Source organism: Bison bison, unplaced genomic scaffold (assembly GCF_000754665.1).
Source record: "Bison bison bison isolate TAMUID 2011002044 unplaced genomic scaffold, Bison_UMD1.0 scf7180017864452, whole genome shotgun sequence".
NCBI lineage: Eukaryota > Metazoa > Chordata > Mammalia > Artiodactyla > Bovidae > Bison > Bison bison.
In genome coordinates this window covers 3,405,968-3,431,105 of record NW_011495014.1, presented here as the reverse complement: position 1 = coordinate 3,431,105, position 25,138 = coordinate 3,405,968, and the positions used below count along the sequence as shown (strand labels likewise).

The 25,138-nt window shown below is 35.9% G+C and overlaps 1 protein-coding gene across 1 annotated transcript in view; it reads right to left on the bottom strand.

Annotated features, from left to right (window-relative positions):
- The window catches only part of GALNT3 (polypeptide N-acetylgalactosaminyltransferase 3), a 23,632-nt gene extending 1,705 nt beyond the window's left edge, over positions 1-21,927 (bottom strand). The window contains exons 1-9 of the mRNA XM_010858944.1: positions 20,670-21,927; positions 16,697-16,869; positions 11,921-12,070; positions 9,991-10,225; positions 9,401-9,518; positions 7,770-7,970; positions 5,582-5,713; positions 5,281-5,382; positions 220-372 (exon numbers count right to left, since the gene is read on the bottom strand). Coding sequence (XP_010857246.1) covers positions 220-372; positions 5,281-5,382; positions 5,582-5,713; positions 7,770-7,970; positions 9,401-9,518; positions 9,991-10,225; positions 11,921-12,070; positions 16,697-16,869; positions 20,670-21,184 — 1,779 coding nt within the window. The 5' untranslated portion in view covers positions 21,185-21,927. The remainder of the gene's footprint in view (positions 1-219; positions 373-5,280; positions 5,383-5,581; positions 5,714-7,769; positions 7,971-9,400; positions 9,519-9,990; positions 10,226-11,920; positions 12,071-16,696; positions 16,870-20,669) is intronic.
- Positions 21,928-25,138: the final 3,211 nt, after the last annotated feature.

Genomic DNA, 25,138 nt, shown 5'->3' with positions numbered 1-25,138 from the left:
ATGCTCTAAGACATTTTACAACCATTCTGCTCTAAGAGTATTTAATTCATTGATACCTTCTTTCTTAACATAAGGTAGAGATACATAATGACAAAGTTAACAAAGACAAAGAAATTCTGATGGATAATATTAATGTACTGTTTCATATATTTTCCCAGATAAGCAATAGAGCTACTCAGAATAATTATATAGAGGGGTGAATTAACTGCAAGGAGGTACCTTCTGGATCTCCCATATCTGTTCTCCAGTGGCAACTGTTTTGTGACCTTTGTAGGCACATGCCTTCAGCTGAACAGCACCTAGCGCAGCATGAAGACATAATTCCTTCTGGATGTTATGCCGAATTTCATGTTGGGCAGAATATTCAAAGTACTGTGAAAGGAAGAATGCTGTTATTGACAAAAGCACCCTATATCCTCAGTTGCAAAACTGTCAGTAAAAAAAAAAAAAAAATCAGCAACTCACTGAAAAATAGGTATCATAATTACAAACTGAGTTTGGGGAACAGAAAAGATTATGTCCTTTCTCCAGCCTATCACCAATAGTTACTTAATTAAGAAGGTACTATCTTCCTCCCCATGTCAGAAATTGGATTCTAGGTAGGATGGAGACTAGAACAGGTATGCCATAGAAAAGAGCCTGGAAACTTTTAGCAAGCCCATCATTCCTTTTTCTCCCCCCAAGTGTTCCTTCCCTCTTATTCATCTCAATTAATAGTACTTTCATTTAAACTAGTAGTATTTAAACATACTCTTGGGAATTCCCTGATGGTCCAGTGGTTAGGCACTTTCACTGCAGTGGCCCAGGTTAAGTCCCTGGCTGGGGAATTAAGATCCTGCAACCCTCATTCCATGGACCAAAAAAAAAAGGGGGGGAGGCAGTTTTTCATGCCTCAGTTCCTTTGCCTGTAAAAGGTAATTTAATAGTTCCTAGGTGGCGCTAATGGCAAAGAACTTACCTTCCAATGCAGGAGAGGTAAGAGACATGGTTCTATCTCTGGGTCTGAAAAGGGCATGGCAAGTATTCTTGCCTGGAGAATCCCACGGACAGAGGAGTCTGGTGGGCTACAGTCCATAGGGTCATAAATAGCTGGACACGACTAAAACTGCTTAGCACACAAGTGCACACATAGGGTTATGACTATAAATAGGTTAATATGTGTAAAACGTTTAGACCAGTAACTGGATGTGGTAAGCATTCAATTCATTTTTAGCTGTTGTTACTATTATTGATGCTTCTCTCTCTCCACATATCCAATTAATTGGCTCCTTAGTCTTCCTAAATCTTCCTCTCAGATGCTACCATCCTACCCATCCTTACTTCCACACCCTCATTTCTCTTGTTCAGGCACTCAAAATCTCTACTGCAACACCTCCACATGTGCCTCCAACTTCCACTCCTATAACACAATCCAATCTGCTGCCGGTTTGTCTTTTGTAACATGGATTTGATCCCTTACGTTCCCTGCTTAAGTGAATCACTACTGTTGCTAAGATAAAGCCCATACTTCTTAACTGGTCTGTGAAATCTTCCACTTTCAATCTTACATCAACCACGGTCCCAGTTATGCACTGCTCCTTTCACATAATCCTACCAAGGCAGGACGTGTGTATCCACAACTCCAAGACTGCTTTACAGTGCTCTCCCTGGAATACCTCCCTGGATGCTTTTCTGCCTAGCTAACTCCCTTTGATGCTTCAAAAGTCAACTCCAATATTACCTTCCTTCTTTAGTTTTCCCTGAACTTGTCCTGTGCACAAACTTACACTCTCCTCAGGGTTCCCAGAGTCATCAGAGACAACTTCCACAGCACTCTATTAGAATTATGGTGTAGCTAGCTGACTTCACTGTAGACCAAAGTCAGGCAGTGTATCTAGTAATGACATCCATTATAAATCAAATATTTCATAATGTTGACATTCCAAAGAGAAAATGAGTGAACATAATTGATTTTCAATAGGGAAGTAATTAGTCTTAGCACTAATATTTATTGAGCCCTTATTATGTGCTAGGCAGGGACTGTTCTAAACCCTTTATGTGTATTAGAGTAGGCACTCCACAAACATTAGCTGAATTAATCTTGAGTTCCCCTGGCCTTAGCCTCATGCTTAATTTATCTCCTTCCACAAATATAGTATCAGTCATTTTTATAACTGATAGCTCTTCAGATGGAGACTGAAAGCTCTTCAGATGGAAAGAAGGAAGACTTTCTTTCTTCAGATTGAAAGAAAATGGGTTTAGATCAGGAAAACAACATTCTGTCTGTGCTTTAAAAAAGATAAACTTTAGGACCTCAAAGATGATGAGAAGGGCTGACCAGTACTTTACTTCACTCATAATGTTTTTTAAAAAAACATTAAAAGGGAAGTTATAAGGAATGGAAAATAGTTGAAGATACTTAGCCAAAGAGTATGCAATTAGCTAGCTGAGAACACTGGAGAGACTTTATCTTAGAACCAGGACAAAAGCACCGGAAGAGAAAGGGGAAGAAGCAAGGGCTTGTGTAACAAAGTGGTAAGGGATTAAACTGCACTCTGCACTACAACAGTATTTAGTCGATTTATTCACATAATCAAAATACTTGTTTTTCATTTGGCATAGTTAAATACCACTACAATGGAGTTTTCTGCTACAAAAAACATCATTATCTGTCAAGAGAGTAGAAGGAAGCCTGAGGAAATGACTAAGTTAGATGATATCTCAGAAACATCTACCACTCAAGGAACCACAATTCCTAAACTAGTTTAAATGCAGTGCTTGACTGAAAATAACATTTAAAGGAAATAAATCAAAATAAAATCAATGGCCATGTCAGGGCAATAGAAACCAGTTATCTTAAAATATAAACCAGAAAATATTATTCTTCCACTCAAAACCCTCAGATGGCTTCTGTCACACTGGGATTAAATCCATGATCTTAACATGGCCAGTGAAGTCCTGTATGACCAGGCCCCTAATCCACGTCTCTGACCTCATTTTCCACCCTCTTTTCCTAGACCACTCTAACTCTACTCCAGCCACACTGGCTTTGTGCCCGCTCCATTTACCTGCCACTGGGCCGCTGGCTTTGGGTCCCTCTGCCGAGATGCTCTCTTCCTAGGACATGGTTCCTCTCCTAACTCCTACAGGCCTCCAGGCTAAGGTCACCTTCTCAAAGTGGTCTTCCTGAATCTCCAAAAATAACTAACCCCACACACACATTATTTCCCTACCCTATTTTTATTTATACCTAAAATTACATATCTATTTTTTCCTTTCCTTTTAGAATACAAACTTCACAAGACAGAGACTTGGTCTTCTTCACTACTATAAGGATGTGACTTACTTTATAGACTGTCAAACAAATACTTGTTGAAAGAATATGTGAATTATTTAACCATTCCAAAATTTCTAAAAGATGCCCCATGATATTCATAATTTAAAAATTATTTTAGAGACAGAACTATAAAAATATCTTTATGGCAATGATAGGAGAAAAACAGAACAGTGTATAAAATATATCTTCAATTTTTATGGTAAATAGATGTAATGCTATAGGAACCCTGAAATAAATTTATAAATATTTACACTTAGTGGTAAAGAACCTGCCTACCAATGCAGGAGACTTAAGAGACACGGGTTGATCACCAGATTGGGAAGGTACCCTGAAGAAGGAAATGGCAACCCACTTCAGTATTCTCGCCTGGAAAATTCCATGGATAGAGGAGGTTGGCAGCTGCAGTCCACGGGGTCACAAAGCAGTCAGACACAACTGAGCACACACACACACATTTAATGGTAAGATTTTTACAAATGAGGAAATATTTCTCATTGCTCCAAACCTTAATTTTTACTTGGATAGTCCTGTGTTATTTTCAAAAAAAGGCAACTATTTGTATAATTATTTTTTTCTTTTAAAATATGGTGTGTAGGGAAATTTCAAAATAGGAAGATATATACTCATACATCTATGTATATGTATATACATGTAAGTCTGTATATATCTATGTGTATCTCCATCCTATTTCATAATTATATCTAACCATCAAGCAATGGATCTTATTCCCTACCTATAGCTTTTGGGCATCAGCATCATCTACCTTCAGTAAGTAGACTGATTGGTTTGGATGAGTAAGCATTGGAACTGAATTAAACTGAGGCTGAGTAGAAAAAAACATGGAAGTATATGGACTGGGAGATAAACTGGCCCTTTCTTCTTAAAACTGATATCATCAAAGTTCCATCCTGTTAACACAGGGCATCATGAGTATTCATTAATAATACCATGAAAATCCTCTATGCACATCTTGGACTCTATACCAAAACACTTGCAATCCTGCCCTCCCCCAAAAGACATACCAGCTCCTCTCCTGAGGACAATCTGTTCTCACTCCCACCAGCTATTTCACTAACCCTTACGTGTACCTTTCAAAAAATGTTCCCAAATGTCACCTTTCCCAGGCAAATGTATGGACACCCTAATTCTGATGCCCTCCTCCATACCCTCAGAGCACTCAAAGCTTTATCCCAGACCTTACCATCCTGACTGTAAATGCCAGTTTTGAAACAGCTATTTCCTGAAGGAGCTGGAATCTAAATTGCTTGAACCCAGCAGTGTACCTGGTATGCAGGGGTCACTTAGTGAATTTGTTGAATTAACAACGGAGAGAGAGTCTAATCTTCCAGGAATTAACTTGTAAAAGGCTAGAAAAGGAAGCTAAAACCTAGAAATAATATTTTAATATGTTCTCTATCCATAGTGACATATGACATTTTAGTCTTAATTAGTAAAACAGAGAAAAGGGTAGTAACAAGCAAAGATGTCACCAATCAAGAAGAATCAAGAACATACATATTTTTTAAAAAATCTGTTGAGATAATATTGTAGCCCACAAAAGTACAGTATGAACATGATGTTATTTGCTGTCTAATCCAGTAAAATATAGCCTTTATGTATAATTTAGCAAAATCACCATGCTAATAGTCATGCAACCTTAAAGGTTCACACAGAAGATCCTGTTTTTGTTTTGGTTTTTATTTCAGATGGCATTATTCTATTATATTCTCATTTGCCTTTCTACTGAATGGGTAAGCAACCTCAAACTGTTTTCAGAGGTAGAGTGAAAATCAAAATAAAGTACTCTGCAACTTCAATATTAATTGCCCAACTTACTCTAAAAGTATTTCACATACCAGTTTACCTGAACATGAAATTGATATATGGGTTCTGAAAGACATGCAAGAACTTACTTGTGGTTGCAGGTACTAAACAGAAGGCAGGATTTTTCGTGCAATGCTCACCTGATTTCCCCCAAGTCCATGACACGTGTACAGAATCAATGGTTTGCCTCCTTGGTTATTCTCTCCAACATCCAGACATAGAGGCCGACCAACACTTTTAATCTAAAGGGAAATTTTCAAGTTATAAATTTTAAAAAAATCTACGTGGTTTATATATTTTCTCAACTAATTTCTGAAAGTGGTGTTAATGTAAAACTCTCAAAAGCAATAAACCAGAAAGTATTACAGCATTTTTCCTTGAACCACATAAATATTGGTGGCAAAGAGTATACCAAATAAAAAGGAACAGGAAAATACTCACATATCCAGATATAACAGGATTAAGGTCTGGCACATACACTTCTGGATAAATATTGTTCAGATACCACGTAAAATTTTTACACTGAAGGCGGTGCTTTATTTCAAATCTTTTTGAAAGATCACCAAATGATTTCTGGAGGAAGATGAGAAGTGAAGGGGAATGCATAATTAAAACACCACTGATGAAGTACTTCAAATGCTATTATTTGTATTTACATTAGGTCTTTAAAAAAAAGAAATTCTGGGTCAAAATGTAATATGCAGTTTAACTACAGTCACCATTCATTCGGGCAACAAGTACGCCTGGCCGCTCACTTCTGGCTTCAAAGAGAATCAAGGGCCACTGCAGTGCTGGCCTTGTGCTATTTTATTCTTCCTTTGTGCCACAAACCTCTTTCATGGGACAGAGATCCTAAATGAAATGCTGAAAGCAAAAAATGGTAGTGGGACATTCGAAATGTATCCCAGTTTTATACACTAAAGTGGTCTATAAGTGAGGTGTGAGAAACAGCGCCAGTGTACCATGTAATTTATATCTCTTCTCCAGTCAAGACCACAAAGATAATAATAATTTTTATACTTTAGGAATATTTTTTTCTAGTTTTAAGGGTGCTGCTTACTCCTAATAATATCTCCTAATTATATCCTAACAATAACAATGTTTTAGTAGAAAAAGTCAAGTTTTTAATCAACTGTATTTTATTTCCCTTTATCTTATTTAAAAAGGAATAAGAAAATATTTTTTAAAAGCACTTCTAAACTGAAAAGGTATTTGATACAGGCAAAATTTTAAAGAAAAATTATGAGTACCTAGATATGTGTAAAAGTAAATACTCAAGCTTATCAGTTCAACTAACAAAAATATTTTCTGTGCCAACTTCAATGTTTTGAACCCAGGGAGGGGTCTTAGCAAAAGGTAGGAAACTCTAAAGGACTTCTGGGTAGCTTATGTATTTTATCATGTAGGTCTATTTGCCCTAGGTAAAAATGGGTTTTCTAGGTCACTTGCCACTTTGTGGGTGACAAATCATAAGCGGTATGTAGTATCCACTCGCCTGCTTAGCCAAGTACCTTATACAGTATACAAACTACCCCACTTGTGTCGGTGGCCGCGGGTGAAGGGCTAGCAATCCAGTCCAGTACTGCTCTGATATTGCTTGGTACTGACATGTTATAGGGAGATACCAGAGACCAGAGAAAAAGACAAATGAGGGGCCCAGATCTTTATGACATCCGAGGTGCTGATGCCCTTTAATCCCAATATATACTTCCTTACGAACTGGCACGGTTTCTTACAAAGAATTGGATGCCATTTACCAAAGCATGTCCTTTAACTGTCTAGTTTAGTTACCACACCCAATATTGAAACTGTTGGGACTCAATTCTAAATGTATTAGGCATGATGATTCTACAGAGCTTTTATCTAGGACAGGTCAATAATAACCATAGTGCCATGCCTTTGTTAGTACTTATTTCCTTATTTCACAGCTGTTTTGGGAGACAGGTAAGTATTTTATATCAAGACAGGGAAGGAGAGAGAAGAAATGTGGTGGAGCATACACTCCATGTCTGGTCAACCTGCCAATCACCCTATAAAGTACCATGACCATTTTATAGTGTCAAGGGGCTTTGCCAAAGTCACCCTTCCAGAAAGTGGAGCCAGAACTGGAAACAAAAAAGCTTGATATCTTGGTTCATTCTGCCACATCTGACACTGTCTCTCTAATTCAAAATGCCACTTAGCACCTTGATTCAGGAGTTAATCACATCACCTAAAACCAGTTGAAAGCAGTTCCACTTAATCTTATTTTCATTAAGTAAAATACTGAACCAAAGCAGTCACAAAAACTAAATATCTTTCACGTTAAAAAAAAGTAACATCAAGTAGAATGCCTCAATTTAAAAAATTATTTTTTTTAATTGGAAGAAATTGCTTTACAATATTGCATTGGTTTCTGCTATATATTGCCTCAGGTTTTAAATGCAGTTTATTTGACTTAAAAAAAAAAAGAGAGAGAGAGTGTAGAGAGAGAAAACTGGCATCAGTTAGTTATACATTTTTGAGTTAAAAAGACCAGCTTCAAAAATAATTCCTTAAAAAATGTTTTATACTTGAGTTGACTCAAACAAATCCAAGGACATGTGAACTTGCTGTGGATTTTTATCGTTAATTGTTAGTTCTAACTTACTTGTTTAACAATTTTTGCTGCATCCGTGTTTCTCCTATAGAATATTTCCTTGTATTCATCCATCCAGACTTCTGCAAGGCGAACTTGGTTGCGAGCAATCACCTGAGTGCCTTTTGGGAAGGTATGAGGGCTTTTGCTGCGAAAAACATGTCCAACAACAGAGCAAGGCATAATCTCCAACTGCCCACCACATTGCCATACCTGATAATTAATGATATTTGTTTAAATTTACAGTATTTTAGGAAAATCAAAGTGTTGCTTTTAAGTTCACCTTTAAGATACTAATAAAAACAAGAGATTTATTACAGCTTTACAAACAGCTTTCTCTTTTATCTCTCTTTACAGCTTTCTCTGTTCCCTGCCAATTCAACTTAAGTTCTTAAAGAACTAGCATTAGGCAGTACAGACACTAGAGACCAAAAAAGTAAACATATTTTCAGAAATTACGTTAACAGAATAGTGATTTCAGATCACTCATAAAAATAAATTCTGAAATTTCTTTTTTTTTTGGTCAAAAAATATGCAAGTTCTCTAGTATTCACAGAAGACCAATGGCTCTTCTGCATTTGACTTCCACAGCAGATTTGGAGTAAGTGGGCCCAAACTCTACCTCTTGAACATTCAATTTTGTGATCAAGAAAACGATTCCAGACAGTCATTTTTCCAAAACACAACCTATTAAACTTTGTCATTATATATATTAAAAAATATCATGCCATTTAAGAGGGTCAAAAAACCTTATTTGCTTTAACTCTAAATAAAATGGCAAATCGCTAAATCAGTACCTGCTCACTTAGATGTCTTGACAATCTGTTCTGCCATAAATGAAAAATCTAAACATCATGTTTAATAGTAGGTGCTAACATTAGGGCTGTGATCACATTCTCTCTTTTAAGCAAGTGAGAAAGCTTAGTGATGTGTTCAGTTCAACTGTGCTTGAGATTCAACATGTGCTGGGAGCTGGGAATACTCAAATGAATAAAATAAGACCCCTGCCCTTAGGCCACTCAAACTTGGCTAAGATAATCATTGCCATTATATGATGAAACCAGAGCCAAAACTCAAAACTTCCAACTGTTAGTTCAGTTCTTTTTCTACTACATTCCAGCCTAAGTGATGAGAAATGAATGACAAAGCTATTGAAAAAAATGAACTTATGAAATCAAATACATACATGTAGAGATCTAAAACCTTTGTTTTATTTCTCATATTAACTTTTAATATGTATAGAAAAAAAGCTCATTTAATCCAAAGAGTTAAATTCAATGTTCTTTAAAATTATATGTAAATGTCTTTCCATTCTGACTCCCTTGATAGTCAACCAATTTCCTGAAGCACTAGATTTAATTATATTTATCTTGGCTGGAATTCAGTAGCTACAAGTGCATTAATTGGTGTTAGTGCCTGGACACAATCATTTAACTGATTCCTCTTGTTACACTGGCAGCAATGAATAAATATGAATAAATATAATAAGCTACATTTTAAAAGAAAATATATTGATTCTAAAATTTCTAACAATTTAAGAAAGCACAAAAAGTAAAGACTACATACATCTATGATAATCTGTATCAGCCAACTAGAAATATATGTTTCATTGTTTAGTATGTGAGCTATATTTATAAACTTACTCTGAAAGACATTTCTATATTTTCACCTCCCCAAATTTCCATTTCTTCATCATAAGTTCCAATATATTCAAAATAGTCTTTTGATATGGAAAAAAGGCCTCCTGCAAAAGTGGGTGTTCTGAAAAATAATCCATTGTCAAACTTTGTTACACAACCAAATAAGAAAAAAAGAACTATTTTAAGAGCAACTGAATCAAATTTACAAATAAAGAGAGATCACAATTTCAAGGCTTTATACAGATTAATAAAAACTAAAAATGCAATCTTCAAAGTCAAGTTCTGGGGGATGGGGAGGAACTGGTAAGTATCCTTCCCTAGCAGAGCAAAATTATTTTGTCTTTTAACTAAACTTAAAGATTCTTAAGTAATGATTATAAGGAAGACATAGAGCTCACTTAATTCTACTAACTACTAGGTAAATTGTGTATAAGCAAGTCCATAAATAAAGTACTTTTTTATTCCTTCCATACAGAATATTCTTTATTTTTGTTAGTGTGAATCACCTTGGTGGAAATTACTGTAAAAAACAAAGAATGCATAGACATTCAAACAACTGACTATGTATAAGACTTTGAGAGCAATCGTCTTACTTGATTGGATATGTCTCATCCTTCCTTCTTTGCTTCTCATGATCGGGAAGTGTTTCCCAGCCAAATGAAAGGCTCCAGTCAAAATTCCCACGGTTATGGTTACTTCCATAAGGAGAAGGTTTGTTGAATTCAAACGTGTTCAAATCTATGGATGCAATATCTGGGCTCACGACAGCAGTGTAGTTCTCAGCTATTCTGGCCAACAAAGGTTCTAACCAACCGTAGAAACACTCACCTGGAAAGAATACAGCTTTAATCAATTCAACAAAACACTCCAGGTTTTTTTTTTTTTCTTTTTGTATTTTGGAAGAGAGTTTGCAGAGAAATGAGAATATCTAAGTCATTATTATTATTTTGAACATTTATATAAGGGAGATTTCTTAAAGGTTTCTTGTAATGAGATAAGGGTAGGATGAAAAAAAAAAAAGCAGGCAAGATTAAGCATAGCTAAGGAGTGACTTTGATGGGGAGGGAGTGACATTTTTTGAACCTTAGAATGGAAGTAAAATGATACTGATATATTTAAGTTTCACACTGTGTATTTCTCTTTAAAATGGACTATGAATCAAGGGTGACTTTTTGCTATCCCAGGGACGGGGGAGCCTGGTGCGCTGCCATCTATGGGGTCACACAGAGTCGGACACGACTGAAGTGACTTAGCAGCAGCAGCAGCTCCAAAAATATTCTGATTTACTTAAACTTGTCTCTTTGAGTAAGGTATAGAAATGGAAATCTTCATTTATCTGACAGGGTTGTAGGAGAAAATAAGTAAAGGAATCAGAATATTCTGATTTTAGCAATTGGAAAAGAACCATTCAAACCAACTCAGCACTAACGACAGGGGATGAAGGTGTGGCACAAAAGGTCGGATTCTGGCCCCAGGCCAGGCTCTCACATCGCACACAGACTTCAGGGGATATGGCATGTGCAGTTCTACTCAGGACTTTTCATCATCCAGCCGTCCGCAGTCATGGCCCAGGAGGACCCTCAGACAAATCTGCCTGGAGGGGAAGAATGCCCAGTCTGATATTACTGTAATTTTGGAACAGGAGAAGGAATACTGGAGAAGGAGCCATTTCCTTTTGAAAACACCTCTCTTGGATTACCTTTAGACTTTTCTTAAATGCCCGGTATTGAGAGAATACCGGATGTGAAAGCTCTAAAGAGACTCAAGCAAATCCAAAAGCCCTTCTGTAACAATTAGTGTGTGCTTAAAACCATTTGCTTGGTCAAACAGCACCTGAGGGCTGGCCAATCCAAAGCTAAACACTCATACACAGAGTAAAACTCAGGAAGCTTGGAGCTCCAGGGACTATGTGACATTTAAGTAATATCTATGGTGAACATTAAACATTGACTCTAAAAATAGTCTTCAACTACTGTATTTACAATCATTGATGCTGGAGAAAAAATTAAAATACAAAGAAAAAAAACCCCAGCAGCAACAAAAACAAACAAAAACTAACAACATTCATGGGAAATACACAGGAAGCTATGAAGGGACACCTTTCATTTGGCACAAGAAGGACTTTATGAATCTTTGAAGGGGAAAGAAAAGAAACAAAACTTTCACTCACTTTAAAGTGTAATAATCAAGAATGATAAGGAAAAACACTTTTTTTTTTTTTTAAATACAAAACAAGCATCTGAAAAACTGTTCCAGGCATGGATAACTCACTGGGGAAGGTGGTCACTGGAAGACATAAAGTTAAAGAACCTCAAATACAAAGGAGGTAAGATCTTTAAATAAGTGAAAGGAATTTCCTACCCAGAGCTATAATCTGCTTGTGCTATCACTGCTATACTCACCAGTTGGAAGCGATGTTGAAGAAAATGCTATTAGGCATTTAAAGAAAAGCTTTCCTTACCTTTTGAATTAGAGGGAGGGAGAGGGAAAATGGTACAACTGTGTTTCTCTGTGCATACTTACAGTGAGCATCTAAAAATGTGAGCGTTTCAGCTGTTGCTACTGTTGCTCCTAGCAACCTTGCAGTGATCAGACCTTTTCTCTCTTTTTGTCTGACTATTTTTACAATAGAAAATTGTTTTATATATTCCTCTAGTTTATCATGCAAGTACTCTGTAAGAGAAAAAAAATCAAGATTAACTCATTTCTAAGTTTATTTCACATGTAACATGAAAGCTAAAGAAAGCACAAGGCAATGATTCCTCTGTGTGTATAATCTTAACAGTTGTACACATCCACCCCTTAAGATAAAAAATATTACATCTTTAACTCTACTGAAAAAACTACATATACAAACCTTAACTTTTGGATGATTATAATGCATGACATTATAACACATAGACATCCTGTCCGTATCATGTCAATAAATACAATGTGTTTGGGAGGAGTGAGAGACTTCAAATGGAATAGACCCCAGGAGTTAAGAACACTCATTTAGAGGCCAGAGAAGAGAGACAAAGGAAAGAAAGAAACTGAATTTGGCCAAAAAGATATTTGATTCTCTTTTTAAAATTTTTTAAATTCTTTTTAAAATTGGTATTTAAATCTGGAAATTTATAGAAAAATGTGAAGTCTCAAAAAAATTCTCTGACATTTAGTCAGTGGTCAAAATAACTTTAAGACCAAAATCTTGAGAAAAATACAAGTAGAAAAATGCAGGGCTACAGTAGTTTGTGAATATTTCTACAAAGAGTCAGCAAAAAAATTTTGAAAGCTCTAGAATCTCCTGACACAGATTTTTTCCAATAAAAATATGAAGGAAGAAAAGGGCATGCAAATCAGTAATGAGGTTATAAGCAGGGAAAATCTGAGTTATGGGTGTGTAATTTAAGATCTCAGTATTCCTATTTGGATGACATACATACTATGCAAGAGTTAAAATAATAGGTAAAAGAAACAAATGTCAGTCAAGTTACTCAAGTGTTGTCCATATTTTTAAACAACTCCTTAGGCCTGTTTTTTTTCACATTAAATGCTCGATTTTTTGTTGAATATATCATGTAGTTCTTCACGTGGCCTTCTTGGGCCATCACACAGACTCAAAAAGACTTGGGAATATTGAGAATGCCCGGAAGCCTCCTGGGTAGATGTTTGCTTCTGCCAGATTTCAGAAGCAATTGGAGGTGACTTTATCTGTAATTATGCACATTTTTTTTAATTCTCCTGTGGTTCAGAAAGGATAGTTGCTTATTTAAAGCTTAAACATTCATGAAAGAGGTAAGAGTCTAGGAATAACATTTGGGGAAAAGTAAGTGTTATCTAAACATTACTATCTCAGAGTAACAGATTAACTTTTTTAACACCTTCTAAGTACCTCAAAATTAATTCTCTGAAAGACAAGTAGGATTGTAATTTGTCTTAAAAAAATATAACCATAGATATTTCTGCTTTAATGATAAATTCTCAAAGCAGAAACTTATAAAATAGAAACATTTCAAATATCTTTACAGGAATCGATTTTTTAAATGGAGTCACTACAGATTCCTTCAATAAACCCTCTCACTGTTCACAAGTTAAGAAATTTTATTCACCCACAACTTTTGAATTTCCTGTAAATTCTTACCTGCCTTTTAAATTTAACCCCCATCCACACTCCTAATTTTATGAATTTAAAAACACAAAACCATGAAGTCAAATTTCCTGGGTCTGATATATAGCACCATTACTTTTAGCTATGTGAACTTAGGCCAGTTATTTTACCTTTCTGTACCTCGCTTTCTTTATCTATAAAATGAGAATAATAGGATTTACCCTCATAGGGGACTGTTGGGAGGATACAATGAAAGATCAGTTATACAAATAAAATATTTAAGACAGGGACTAACTAGCACATTGGGCTTTCCTGGTGGCTCAGACAGTAAGGAATTCACCTACAATGAAGAAGACCCAGGTTTTATGCCTGGGTCAGGAAGATCCCCTAGAGAAGGAAATGGCGATCCACTCCAGTATTCTTGCCTGGGACATCCTATGAACAGAGAGAAGCCTGGTAGCCTATAGCCCACGGGGATCACAAAGAGTTGGACACAACTTAGCAACTAAATAACAACAAAACTAGCACATGGTCTATGCTTTGGAAACGCTCATTATATTTTGTTTGGTGTCACTGGGTTTTAGCTATCTGTTAATTGATAACCCACATATTCATGCTTTTCCATCGAGCAAATTGAAGTCAGGGACTATGGTTTCTACTTCACAAGTTCCTTTACCATAACTAGGGATACATTTTCTACAGTGGGTACTCCTTGGATAGTTCTCTGACTGAATCCAATAAGACAATTACACTACTATGCAAAGATAGCGCTTTGTCAAGAAAATATTTCCAAATCTATTGTTGATTGCTATAAAGAATTACAAAAAAAAAAAAATTCAGACACTTTAACCAAATAGCCCTGCCATTCCAGACTAATCTAAAGATATAATTCAAAAAAAGGAAAATAACATAAGCATAAGGATATCTATTGCAATATCATGTTATAGTAAGACTAAAGGGTAAACAAATTGTATGGTTAAGCAAAACGTATCTGGTTCATTACTGTCATTAAAAGTAAGTTTTGAAGGTAACAGAAACAGGCTAATAACAATGTGATGTGAAAATGTCAGATTTCAAAACTGGATTTCTTTCATGGGTATAATTATATAAACATTATATATTTATTTAGATAGTGATTAGGAAAGAAAAGATTAAAATGGTTGAAACAGAAAGATTATAAATGGATATCATCCTTTATTCTGATTTCCTTTCACTATTAATCTTGCTGTGCAATTAAATAATATAAGTTACTTTCAACTGAAGGCTTACTAGATGTAGCCTTACTGTGTCCCTGTTGTCCGACTTCTTCAAAAATCAACAAAATAAAAATTATCTGAGAAAAGAGTTCAAGAAACCAAAGCAAAAGATTTCTAAAATAAAGTTCTGGATTTTTCTTTTTTTTTATGTAAAACACACAAGAGAACTTAATCAGATATCACTTAAAAATCCATGGACTTTGGTCCCAATAGATACAAAGAATTAGAAAAATACAGAACAAATCAAGCAATAAATAAACCAACTGATTACAATCAGATGGTGAAGCAACCTGGCTCAGAGGATTAAAGATTCAAATCAGAAATCTGGATATAATGTAACTTGAATCCAGGGAACTTGAATAATAAAGCTTCTCTATTTGGTGGATAGGTTTTATAGCTAAGTCAAAGATCTCTGATGATGAGCAATCCTATTCCATCTGGATGTTAATTTAGCTCAATAATATAACCTCTATTCACTTGGGCTATTTTAGTTTAGTTTTATTTTGAAACCATAGGGATGTCTAGACTTGTATGTAGAAATATTTAAATAAACCAAGTTAATAATTTTGTGCTTTATCCACTTACTACCATGTCTAAAATCTGGATATATCTTATAATTAATTGATGACATATGACATAATAGGCAACTTTTTTCCTCCTCATGGTCTATAGCAATGGAAAAAAAAAAGCGAAAGTGTTTGTGGCTCTGCTGCTGCTGCTAAGTCGCTTCAGTCATGTCCAACTCTGTGCGACCCCATAGATGGCAGCCCGCCAGGCTCCCCCTTCCCTGGGATTCTCCAGGCAAGAATACTGGAGTGGGTGGGTAACCATTCCTCTCTCCAGGGGATCTTTCCAACCCAGGGGTCAAACCCAGGCCTCCTGAATTGCAGGCAGATTCTTTACCATCTTCACCACCAGAGTAAGCCCCATAAAGTAATGATTTACCTAATAATAGATGGTGCTTGAATTTGATGGAAGAATGTCATCATCATTTTACGGATAAGGAAACTGCTCACTAGTGTTTCCAAAAAGCTGGAATTTGAGTTTAAGAAATCTAGTTCCAAACTTGGGCTCATTCAGGAATAAACTTTGCATTCATTGAAATAATCTGTACCTGTTTGATACCTAAAATATTTGTAATGTTTGAAAATTCAGCAAATTAGAGTATTTGTCCAATTATCCTGTGAGTCCAACTGACAATGTGTAACTTAGCAACTGACTATTGACTTGTAAACTGAAGTGAAAATTCATTAACGATTTTAGCTAGCTTTGTAAGTGGTATTAGAATATTTAAAAGAACCAAAAATAAAACAGGATGTGGTAACTCCTCAGTAATTTTTAACTACTCTTTTATATTATTTATTAATGTATTATTTATATTAATTCATCTAATCTTTAAAACAACCCTAGGAGTTGTATACTAATATATTTCTTCAATTCTAAACCATACAATTATATACTTTTTATAATCAATGGTATGTTAGTTTAATTGACTGTAAGGGTCTTTTTTTCTAATGATACATACACTAATAATGTATCTTACAATAAATTTGATGAAATATAACATTTTCCCTATTTTACAGACAGAAAAACTGAGTATAAGGGGGTTAAGTAACTTGCCCAAGTTGCATAGCTTGTTAGGACCAGAAATGGGATTCAAACCAAGGCAGCCTAACTCAAGGCACAAGTATGTGCTCCTAATCATGTCTTTAAAAGAAAAAAATCTCACACTGAGGACTACAAAAATATAAATAATGGTGTTTCACACATTTATAAACTCCAAAATATCTATGGACATCCTTGGGTTCTCCTTCTACCCATCATACACAGCATCCAAGACACTCTATTCAGGCTCTGAGGTGGCATACAGAGAGTAAATACAACCAAAAAGACTTTGGACAACACCACATGGATTTACTCAGGAAATAATCTAATTTGCGTGTGCTTTCTTACCATCTACACTAGCATCATCCACCAAAATGATCTCCTTCAGCAGTATGGCAGGTGAAGAGTACAGCACGCTGTAGACAGTTCTAAGCAGCGTGGACCATGCTTCATTATGAAAAACTATTATGACACTGGTGGTGGGCAGGGGAGGACAGCGCTTAAATTTTTGTTCAATACATCTAGAAAAAGTCAAAGTAGAAGAACGATAATGAATTTTATTACATTATTTCACAGCTATACCATTGCTAAAATTATCATTGTTTTAATCTTTAACACAGTAGAAATGCTGGTGCATAGTTTATTTCTATGTAAGATGATCTTAATGCTATATAAAGGCAAACAGATTGAAACAAAAGTTTTACAAATAGACCACTCACCTAGAGATCATGTCTGCTGATATTGATCACATGTCATGGATTAAAACATGCTCTTGTAAGCTTTCTCAACAATATAACTTTAAATATAAATAACATTTTAGATAAGAAAAATAACCTAGAAGTGAGCCAAACTGTAAAATGGCAAATAAGTGTTAACTGCTCAAATTAAAAAAAAAAAAAAAAGTTTTTTTTCTTTCATTGTAGAAATGATGCCTTTCTCTTTATATTTGCAATTTTTAACAGTGCAGCTTTATTAAATTAATACTCATCTTTGTAGAGATTATCTTAAATTAGATATTTGCTAAGTATGTAATATTTTCTGTTTAATCAATTTCCTTAACCTGTACCTGAACCAAAAGGGAAAAAAAATTCGCTTTCGACAAAGCCTATTTTCTTATAATGATCATCAGAAGCAAAAAGTTGTTAAGTACCTACCATATATCACATGACTTGCTGTGTTAAAGATTTTGCTCCAGTAAGGAGAGAGACCCTAGGTGGCTTATGACTGATGAGTGATCCTACTCATTTGCTAAAAAACATTAGTTATAAACAGATCTTGAATTCATTTTTATAGCAATGTCACCCTCAAGGAAAATAATCTTCACATGAACCCATTGGGATGTGGGTGGGTCTATACAATCTCCAGCCTTTGAGACTAGAGATGACCACAGTCCTTCCCCAGCTGAGGTGAGGTGAGGATCAAATGAAATAACACATAGGAGAGGCCTCAAAACACAGTAAAATCAGACAGAGTGAACCTGGGACATAAAATATGTGTGGTTTATGGTAAAGATAAAACAACTGGATCTTTGATAACCATAAAAGGTTGTACACTTTTAGAAAACGGGCTACGAAATCCTCCCACACGGTCAAATACCACTATAAATAGTGTGTGAACTATCAAACAGTGCTGGTCAAATCCAAAGATAGGGAAGTAAATCATTGTCACTCATGGAGATAAGAGCCCAGCACACTTCCATTGCTCTGCCAGGGCTGATGGGAAAACCAGAGCCCCCACGATGGTACTAGAGGCCTGGGGAAGCAGCCACCCTAAAAGACATATTCTACAAACTCTCACTAATTACTACTTTTATAACCATACATCAGTATGAATGTGTTTCAGATCCTTTTCTGAGAGATCTTTAGGTTGAAACATTTGTAGTGATGAAGGAATTAGATTAGGGGTAAACTATTGAGAGGGTGTCAATACCACCGAGTAGGAAAAGAGGAGGAAGGTTCTGCACGAAAGTGATTTTGCTCTCTAGGACTGTCGTGATTTTAAAGTGTGACATATATGTATAGCCAGAAGAAAATAATCGCATTCATCCGCACTGGTAGATGAAAACAAACGACTTGTTCTAAAGTGAATTTTGGATAAACTACTCATCTACTCATGAAAATAAAGTCCAAACACACAACCAACCAATTTATCTATCCTTGAGTTAAAATCACACAGAAACAAATAGCGAAATGTAAGTTTGTATTTTTAATACATGAAGTTTTATAAAACAACAAAGTATAAGTAAAAATTATGAAAAACTTCATACTGTAGTATTTTTTTTAAGAAAAGAGAAAACCTTATTTTTTGTCTTATAAGCATTTGGGGGAGGAAGCTTTGAGATTAAAAAAAAAAAAGTTCCCTATATTTATTTGCCATGTGACTAACTAATATAGTATTAGTTAAGAAATATAAAAAGTTTTTGAAGATTTAAAGTAGGAAACTTTACAAAAATTCACACTAGTGAAATGTTATCTCTTTAATCTCATAAGACTTTCAGTTTAAACTAGGGTTTATTTACCTAACTGATAAGTACTAATATCAAGTAAAAGTATTGTTAATGCAAATGATAATAAAATTTCACAATATGATTTCATAAACCTCATTTATTTTGAAACAATTAGCATGCTCAATTTATGCTTTAAAAGTTGTTTCACATGTCATTTAAAGTAGTGAAATTAAAATGACTTGCCAAAGTAATTACAGATTCCCAGTCAAACCATTTGAAAAAGTTGGCATATAGAAATGTGCTTAAGTTATCAGGCACAAGACCATCTGGCTTTGGGAGAAACAAGATCCATATTTCTAATGAGCATGTAAAAGATTAGCAATTCTTCAGAAAATGTTTTTATTGCTGATATAAGTTAAAACTATGGAAATATTAAATCTTCAACCCTTCACAGTTCTAAGTATGCATTACTGTCCAAAAAAAGTTTGTCTGTTTAGCTATTTTGCACTTACTTATTGATTAACATTATCGAATATTTCTATAGATTCTCAATGCTATACTGGGGAAAAGGCTTATCTTAAGCTCATTTTATCATGTCAAAGAACAAAAAGCATGCTTCTTGATTTGTGATGGGGATTACTTTTCAATCAACACTTCTTCCAAAATCAGTAAAGTGCCATACTGCATTTTAACCTATCAGCATAAAAAAGGAACTATCCGGTGCCCTGTTAGAACAGCTAGAATATTTTCCACTTATTTGTTTTTTCACACATTCATTTAAAATAATAAGCAATTTAACCCTGAATAATATGCATTAGAATAGAGCAACAGAAATCTAATTTACACAGCTTCAGTATTGAGGGACTCATAGTAGGACCAGGTATTCATGATAACAGATCCAGAAAAATATGAAGACAGCAATAGACCTAAGTCTACCAAAGTACATTTCTTCAGCCACACTTATAAATTTAATTCTCTTTTAACTAGAAAGCAAAATATGCAGGCACTGTTTACAGTTTGTCTAGCTTGTACTTTTAACAAACCTACAGATTGCCTGAAAGTGCTGAAATTCGTTTTCACCATTTCAGTCCAAACAGAGTATTTGAATACTACCTCAAAGATAACAAAACAGTTAACTAAGAACAAAGAGTCAGCACAGAAGAATCTGGGGTGGGAGAATGTTACGCAAAATATATTTGAGATAAACATGTAAACAAAGTAACAATAAAAAGCAATTCTGGCCTTTCAGAAGCTAAAGGGAGAAAACTCAATAAATACAAGAACTTGTTCAACAATACCCCAGAGAAAGAATTGCAGTTGAATTAGTAATTATGACAATATTGGCTCTTAAAAGAAAGGTTACAAAACACAGGGCATTCTGAAATATAATTATAGCACTAAAAGTAGCCACAGAGTCTGTGATTTAGCTCATAAAGTATCATTATCTAATAGCTCCAAAATCTTGGCACATTTTTAATATTTCTATTCTATAGCAACACAGAGAAGAACAGAAATAACTCTTCCACCTCCCACATTTCCCATAAAATCCACCCCATATTTCCTGCTTAATAGATGAGAAAACTAAAGCTTTTAAGAATAAAGGATTTCCTTGTGTTTCTATAGAGGTCAGATCTAGAATTCTGTTTCCTAATTTCTAAGATGGTAATTTTTCATATATGCAATGCCTCACCAATCATAGATACAGAAATCTACCCTCAATAATAATAAGCAAAAAATCACTGAAACAGATTAAACAATCGGTATTTGCGAATTCTTTGCTTCAAAGTGGCTAAAGAACAAGTATCACCTTAACTAACGCCCCTTCCAGGCAAACCCTCGAGATAAATACTAAACAATTAATATGCTTCAACATACTCAGGAGGTCGAGTGTCTGGTCCAAGATCTCGGTGTAAAGAAATCCTGTCACTTGCAAAAGCGTTAAAACAGTGTTTTGCTTCTCCACGTTCTTTTTCCTTCTGCTCTTCAGCACTTAAATTGGTTGTTTTGAATGCTTTACCAGAAGCACCAGGTGCGTTAGAATCCTGAGGTGGGCGGTCAAGAACAGGTTTCAATTCTGCTGCTGTATAATATCCTTGCAAACAGGGTCTCTCACCAGCATCAATGTTTTGCCTGACAGGTGCTCCTATTTGCATTTTTGGCATTGCATCTTTAATATTGTTTACAGCTTCTATCATTAAATCAAACATCTTGTTTTTGTTTTTCATGTTCCTTTCCATCCTTGATTCCTCTTTGGAATACTGAACACTTACTTCTCTTTGCATTAAAATCAAAAATATTATAAAGAAAAAAACTACTGCACCAAGCTTCCAGAATTTTTTATGGTAATGTCTTTTAAGATGCAGTTTTACTAATCGTTTTAGGTGAGCCATTCTGACATTAAAAGCTTGTCACTTGACAAATAATAGTTACAGTTTCCTCTGTTATGTATATTTTTTATCATAGATTTGCTGGCAAGAAGGTTCCTTAAATTGTAATCCCTGTAAACAGAAATGATAGATGGTATTAGTAGCTATTCATCCCTATAGGCATGGTTCACTTCACTCACTCAGACAACAACTGAACAAAAGCTGTAAACAACACACTCTTATGGTTAATAACAGTCAAAGATATCTTGGCCTCAAAAAATTACACTTGGGAGACAATTGCTATCGTTAACTGTAATCTATTGGGTTTATAAAATATTAGAGATTTCTCTCCAGTAAAAAATACATTATGTGTTAACTCTGGCTACTATCTACCATTTAACATGCATAGGTTTTATAAATATATTTTGAGTTTAAAAAGAATTTTAGTTCAATAACCGTGAGGCCAAAGGACTTCATTAAACTGATTGTAAAGAAAGGGGTAATCCAGAAGAAAACAAAAGTACACTGACAGGTACTGTCAGAGACACATCTAAAATCGTGGTTTTTAAGAAGTTCATCAACAATCTGAACTTCATATAAATCAATTAAAATGATAAAGCAGCTTCACCACCAAGTAAACCGGCATCCTCCCAAATCTGCACACCTGATAGTACTTGTGAATTTGACATAACCAATAAAGACTGGAAAATTAAGATAATGTTATATAAAGGCTATTTTTCATAGCTCACGCAAACATAAAATCTAGTAGCAAAAAAAAAAAAAGGCAGTAAGTTTCATTTGAAGTGTCTCTAAAGAGGCGATAGAGATCATTGAATTATACAACCAGTATTTGGTGTGATAAAATCCTGCTTGTAGATGACCCTAAGAACAAAGCAGTATGTTTACCAAATTCTAATACAGGCCACCAGAAGCAGAAGAAACAAAATGTAATAGAAGAAATTGACTACAGCCTGAATCACAGTGAAGATGGACTTTCTTCACAATGCTTAAAAAAATGTAATGTGAAGGGTTCAGTACGTGATTACACACCATGCACCATTATAGTCAGCAAGTAATTAGCAGGGGCAAAGGGGCAAGGAAAATGCCTGTGCTCCTAATCCTAAACATATTTTAAGGAAAACGCCATTTATAGAAGTAAAAGCTAGCACTTTATTTAATTAAATTCTTTTCCAAAGTTATCGCTAGATTTAAAATAAGAAAACCAAGTTCTAAGATGGATTTTCCAGTCTTTAACAAGAAATTTTAAGTTGGATAAAGAAAATAGGCAGAACCTGCAAACTTAGTTTGATATAGTTTCTAATTGGACTGCTCTATATGTTTTCAGTATAGAATGGACACTTCGGTTCCAAAAGATACCTCAGTTATGATGTTTTGCTGCTGCTGCTAAGTCACTTCAGTCGTGTCCGACTGTGTGTGACCCCATAGACGGCAGCCCACCAGGCTCCCCCATCCCTGGGATTCTCCAGGCAAGAACACTGGAATGGGTTGCCATCTCCTTCTCCAATGCATGAAAGTGAAAAGTGAAAGTGAAGTCGCTCAGTCGTCTCCGACTCTGAGTGACCCATGGACTGCAGCCCACCAGGCTCCTCTGTCCATGGGAGTTTCCAGGCAAGAGTACTGGAGTGGGGGTTATGATGTTTATTGCCCATAAAACTGAGATTCCAATATTTCTCAGCTCGGTTGCTTCAACGGTATCATGTAAAAATTAAAATGATCTCTTAAGCTTTTAACATCACTTTAAGATATAAGGAGTTTTAGAACCACCCAATTGTGGTTATGTCATTTTAACTCTATCAAATGTTGTGCTGGGCTACGGCTATGAAAGGAAAGATACCTTAAAGGTAAGCTTCAAGGAGCAGAGGCCAATAAGAATGATGGCACTTCAACAGGCACTGAAGCAGTGTGATATGATGGAGACTATGAAAGCATGTGGAAGATGAGGAGAAATGTTAGGGAGAATTTCCCAGAGATATCATCCAGCCATAAGCAATTTTTAGGCTGGTGGACAAAAGAGAGAGGAGAGACAGGGAATGGAGGGGCAAAGGCCTAAGAGCAAGAAAAGATGTGATCAGTCCTTGAGTACAGCAGAAATGGAAGCCACAAGCAGGAAAGGGCAGGAGGTAAGGCCAGAAGGTCAGTTAAAGATCAGCTCACACAGTAAACTTGGACTCTACCAATTTTGTCCTGAATGAATGGAATGGAAAGTACTGAATGACTTTAAGGAAGGACCATAATCATATTTATATTTTTGAAAAATCACAAATTCCTCGGCACCAGCAAAGGTAATGTGTACCAAATCACTGAAGGAAACAGGAAGAATGAAGAGGGCTGACTCAAGAGACTCAAGGAATTGAGATCAAAGAGGACTTTGTGAACGAAAGGGAAAAAGAGGAGGTGGATGGGTAAAGTGATGCCTATAACAAAAGCAGGAAATATAGAAAGAAAGATAGATTGGAGATGGGATGTTCCATTTTGGCCATGACAAATTTGAGATGCTAGAAGGATTTCCAAGGTGAGTTCTCATGAGTAAAAAGATATATGGTGGTTTAGTTGCTAAGTTGTGTCCTACTTTGGGACCCTGTGGACTGTAGCCTGCCTGGCTCTCCTGACCATGGGATTCTCCAGTCAAGAATACTGGAGAGGGTTGCCATTTCCTTCTCCAGGGAAAAAGATATATAGGACTGAAAATTAGGGAAAGCTCTATGCTAGAGATGAACGTTTGACAGTCTTGCGTTACAAAAGAATTCACCAATAGTGAAATAAAGAAGGCCAGAGAAAAAGCTACATTTAAGGGTTGGGGGAAACAGTGGAAATAGTGGCTGACTTTATTTTTCTGGGCTCCAAAATCACTGCAGATGGTGACTGCAGCCATGAAATTAAAAGACACTTACTCCTTGGAAGGAAAGTTATGACCAACCTAGACAGCATATAAAAAGCAGAGACATTACTTTGTCAACAAGGGTCAGTCTAGTCAAGGCTATGGTTTCTCCAGCGGTCATGTATGGATGTGAGAGTTGGACTATAAAGAAAGCTGAGCGCAGAAGAATTGATGCTTTTGAACTGTGGTGTTGGAGAAGACTCTTGAGAGTCCCTTGGACTGCAAGGAGATCCAACCAGTCCATCCTAAAGGAGATGAACACCCAGGACTGATGTTGAAGCTGAATCTCCAATACTTTGGCCACCTGATGTGAAGAGCTGACTCATTTGAACAGACCCTGATGCTGGGAAAGATTGAGGGCAGGAGGAGAAGGGGATGACAGAGGATGAGATGGTTGGATGGCATCACCAACTCAGTGGATATGGGTTTGGGTGGACTCTGGGAGTCGGTGATGGACAGGGAGGCCTGGCGTGTTGTGGTTCATGGGGTCACAAAAAGTCGGACACAACTGAGCGACTGAACTAAACTGAAGGGTTGGGGGAGGAAAAGGAGAAACTGGAAGGAAAGAGCAAAGGAATATGAAAAAAGGAGAAACAAGGGAGAACAGACTGACAGATAATGTGTCCAAATTAAGTGGATACAATCTGCATACTACCCTTGAGAGATGTTAATTGTTTGACAGTGGTTGATCTTTAAAAGTAAATGTCATGAGACCTGGTCTAACGGACTTGAGTGCAAAATCAGAAATGAACTTTTTCCAGAGAATCCAATGGTTGAGTTATAGTCATGCCCTTAACATCTTTGGGCTTAGGATCTAGGACACATTCAAACAACAGGGCAACAATGATCTAAGACGTTCCAGGGAGATAAGGACAGAAAAAATACTGAGTTTTCACAGGATAATGGTCTCCAACCTACAAAATACAACCTGATCACCCTTCTCTCTTCTAATGGCCTCACTAGTTCCATTCTTCTAATTCCCCATCCTACCCATAAACATGTTTTCTGGCATAGTGTTCATGCTTGACAACAGATGTAAATCAACCTGTGTTCATCCTCCTTTCTGTCTGAGACAATCA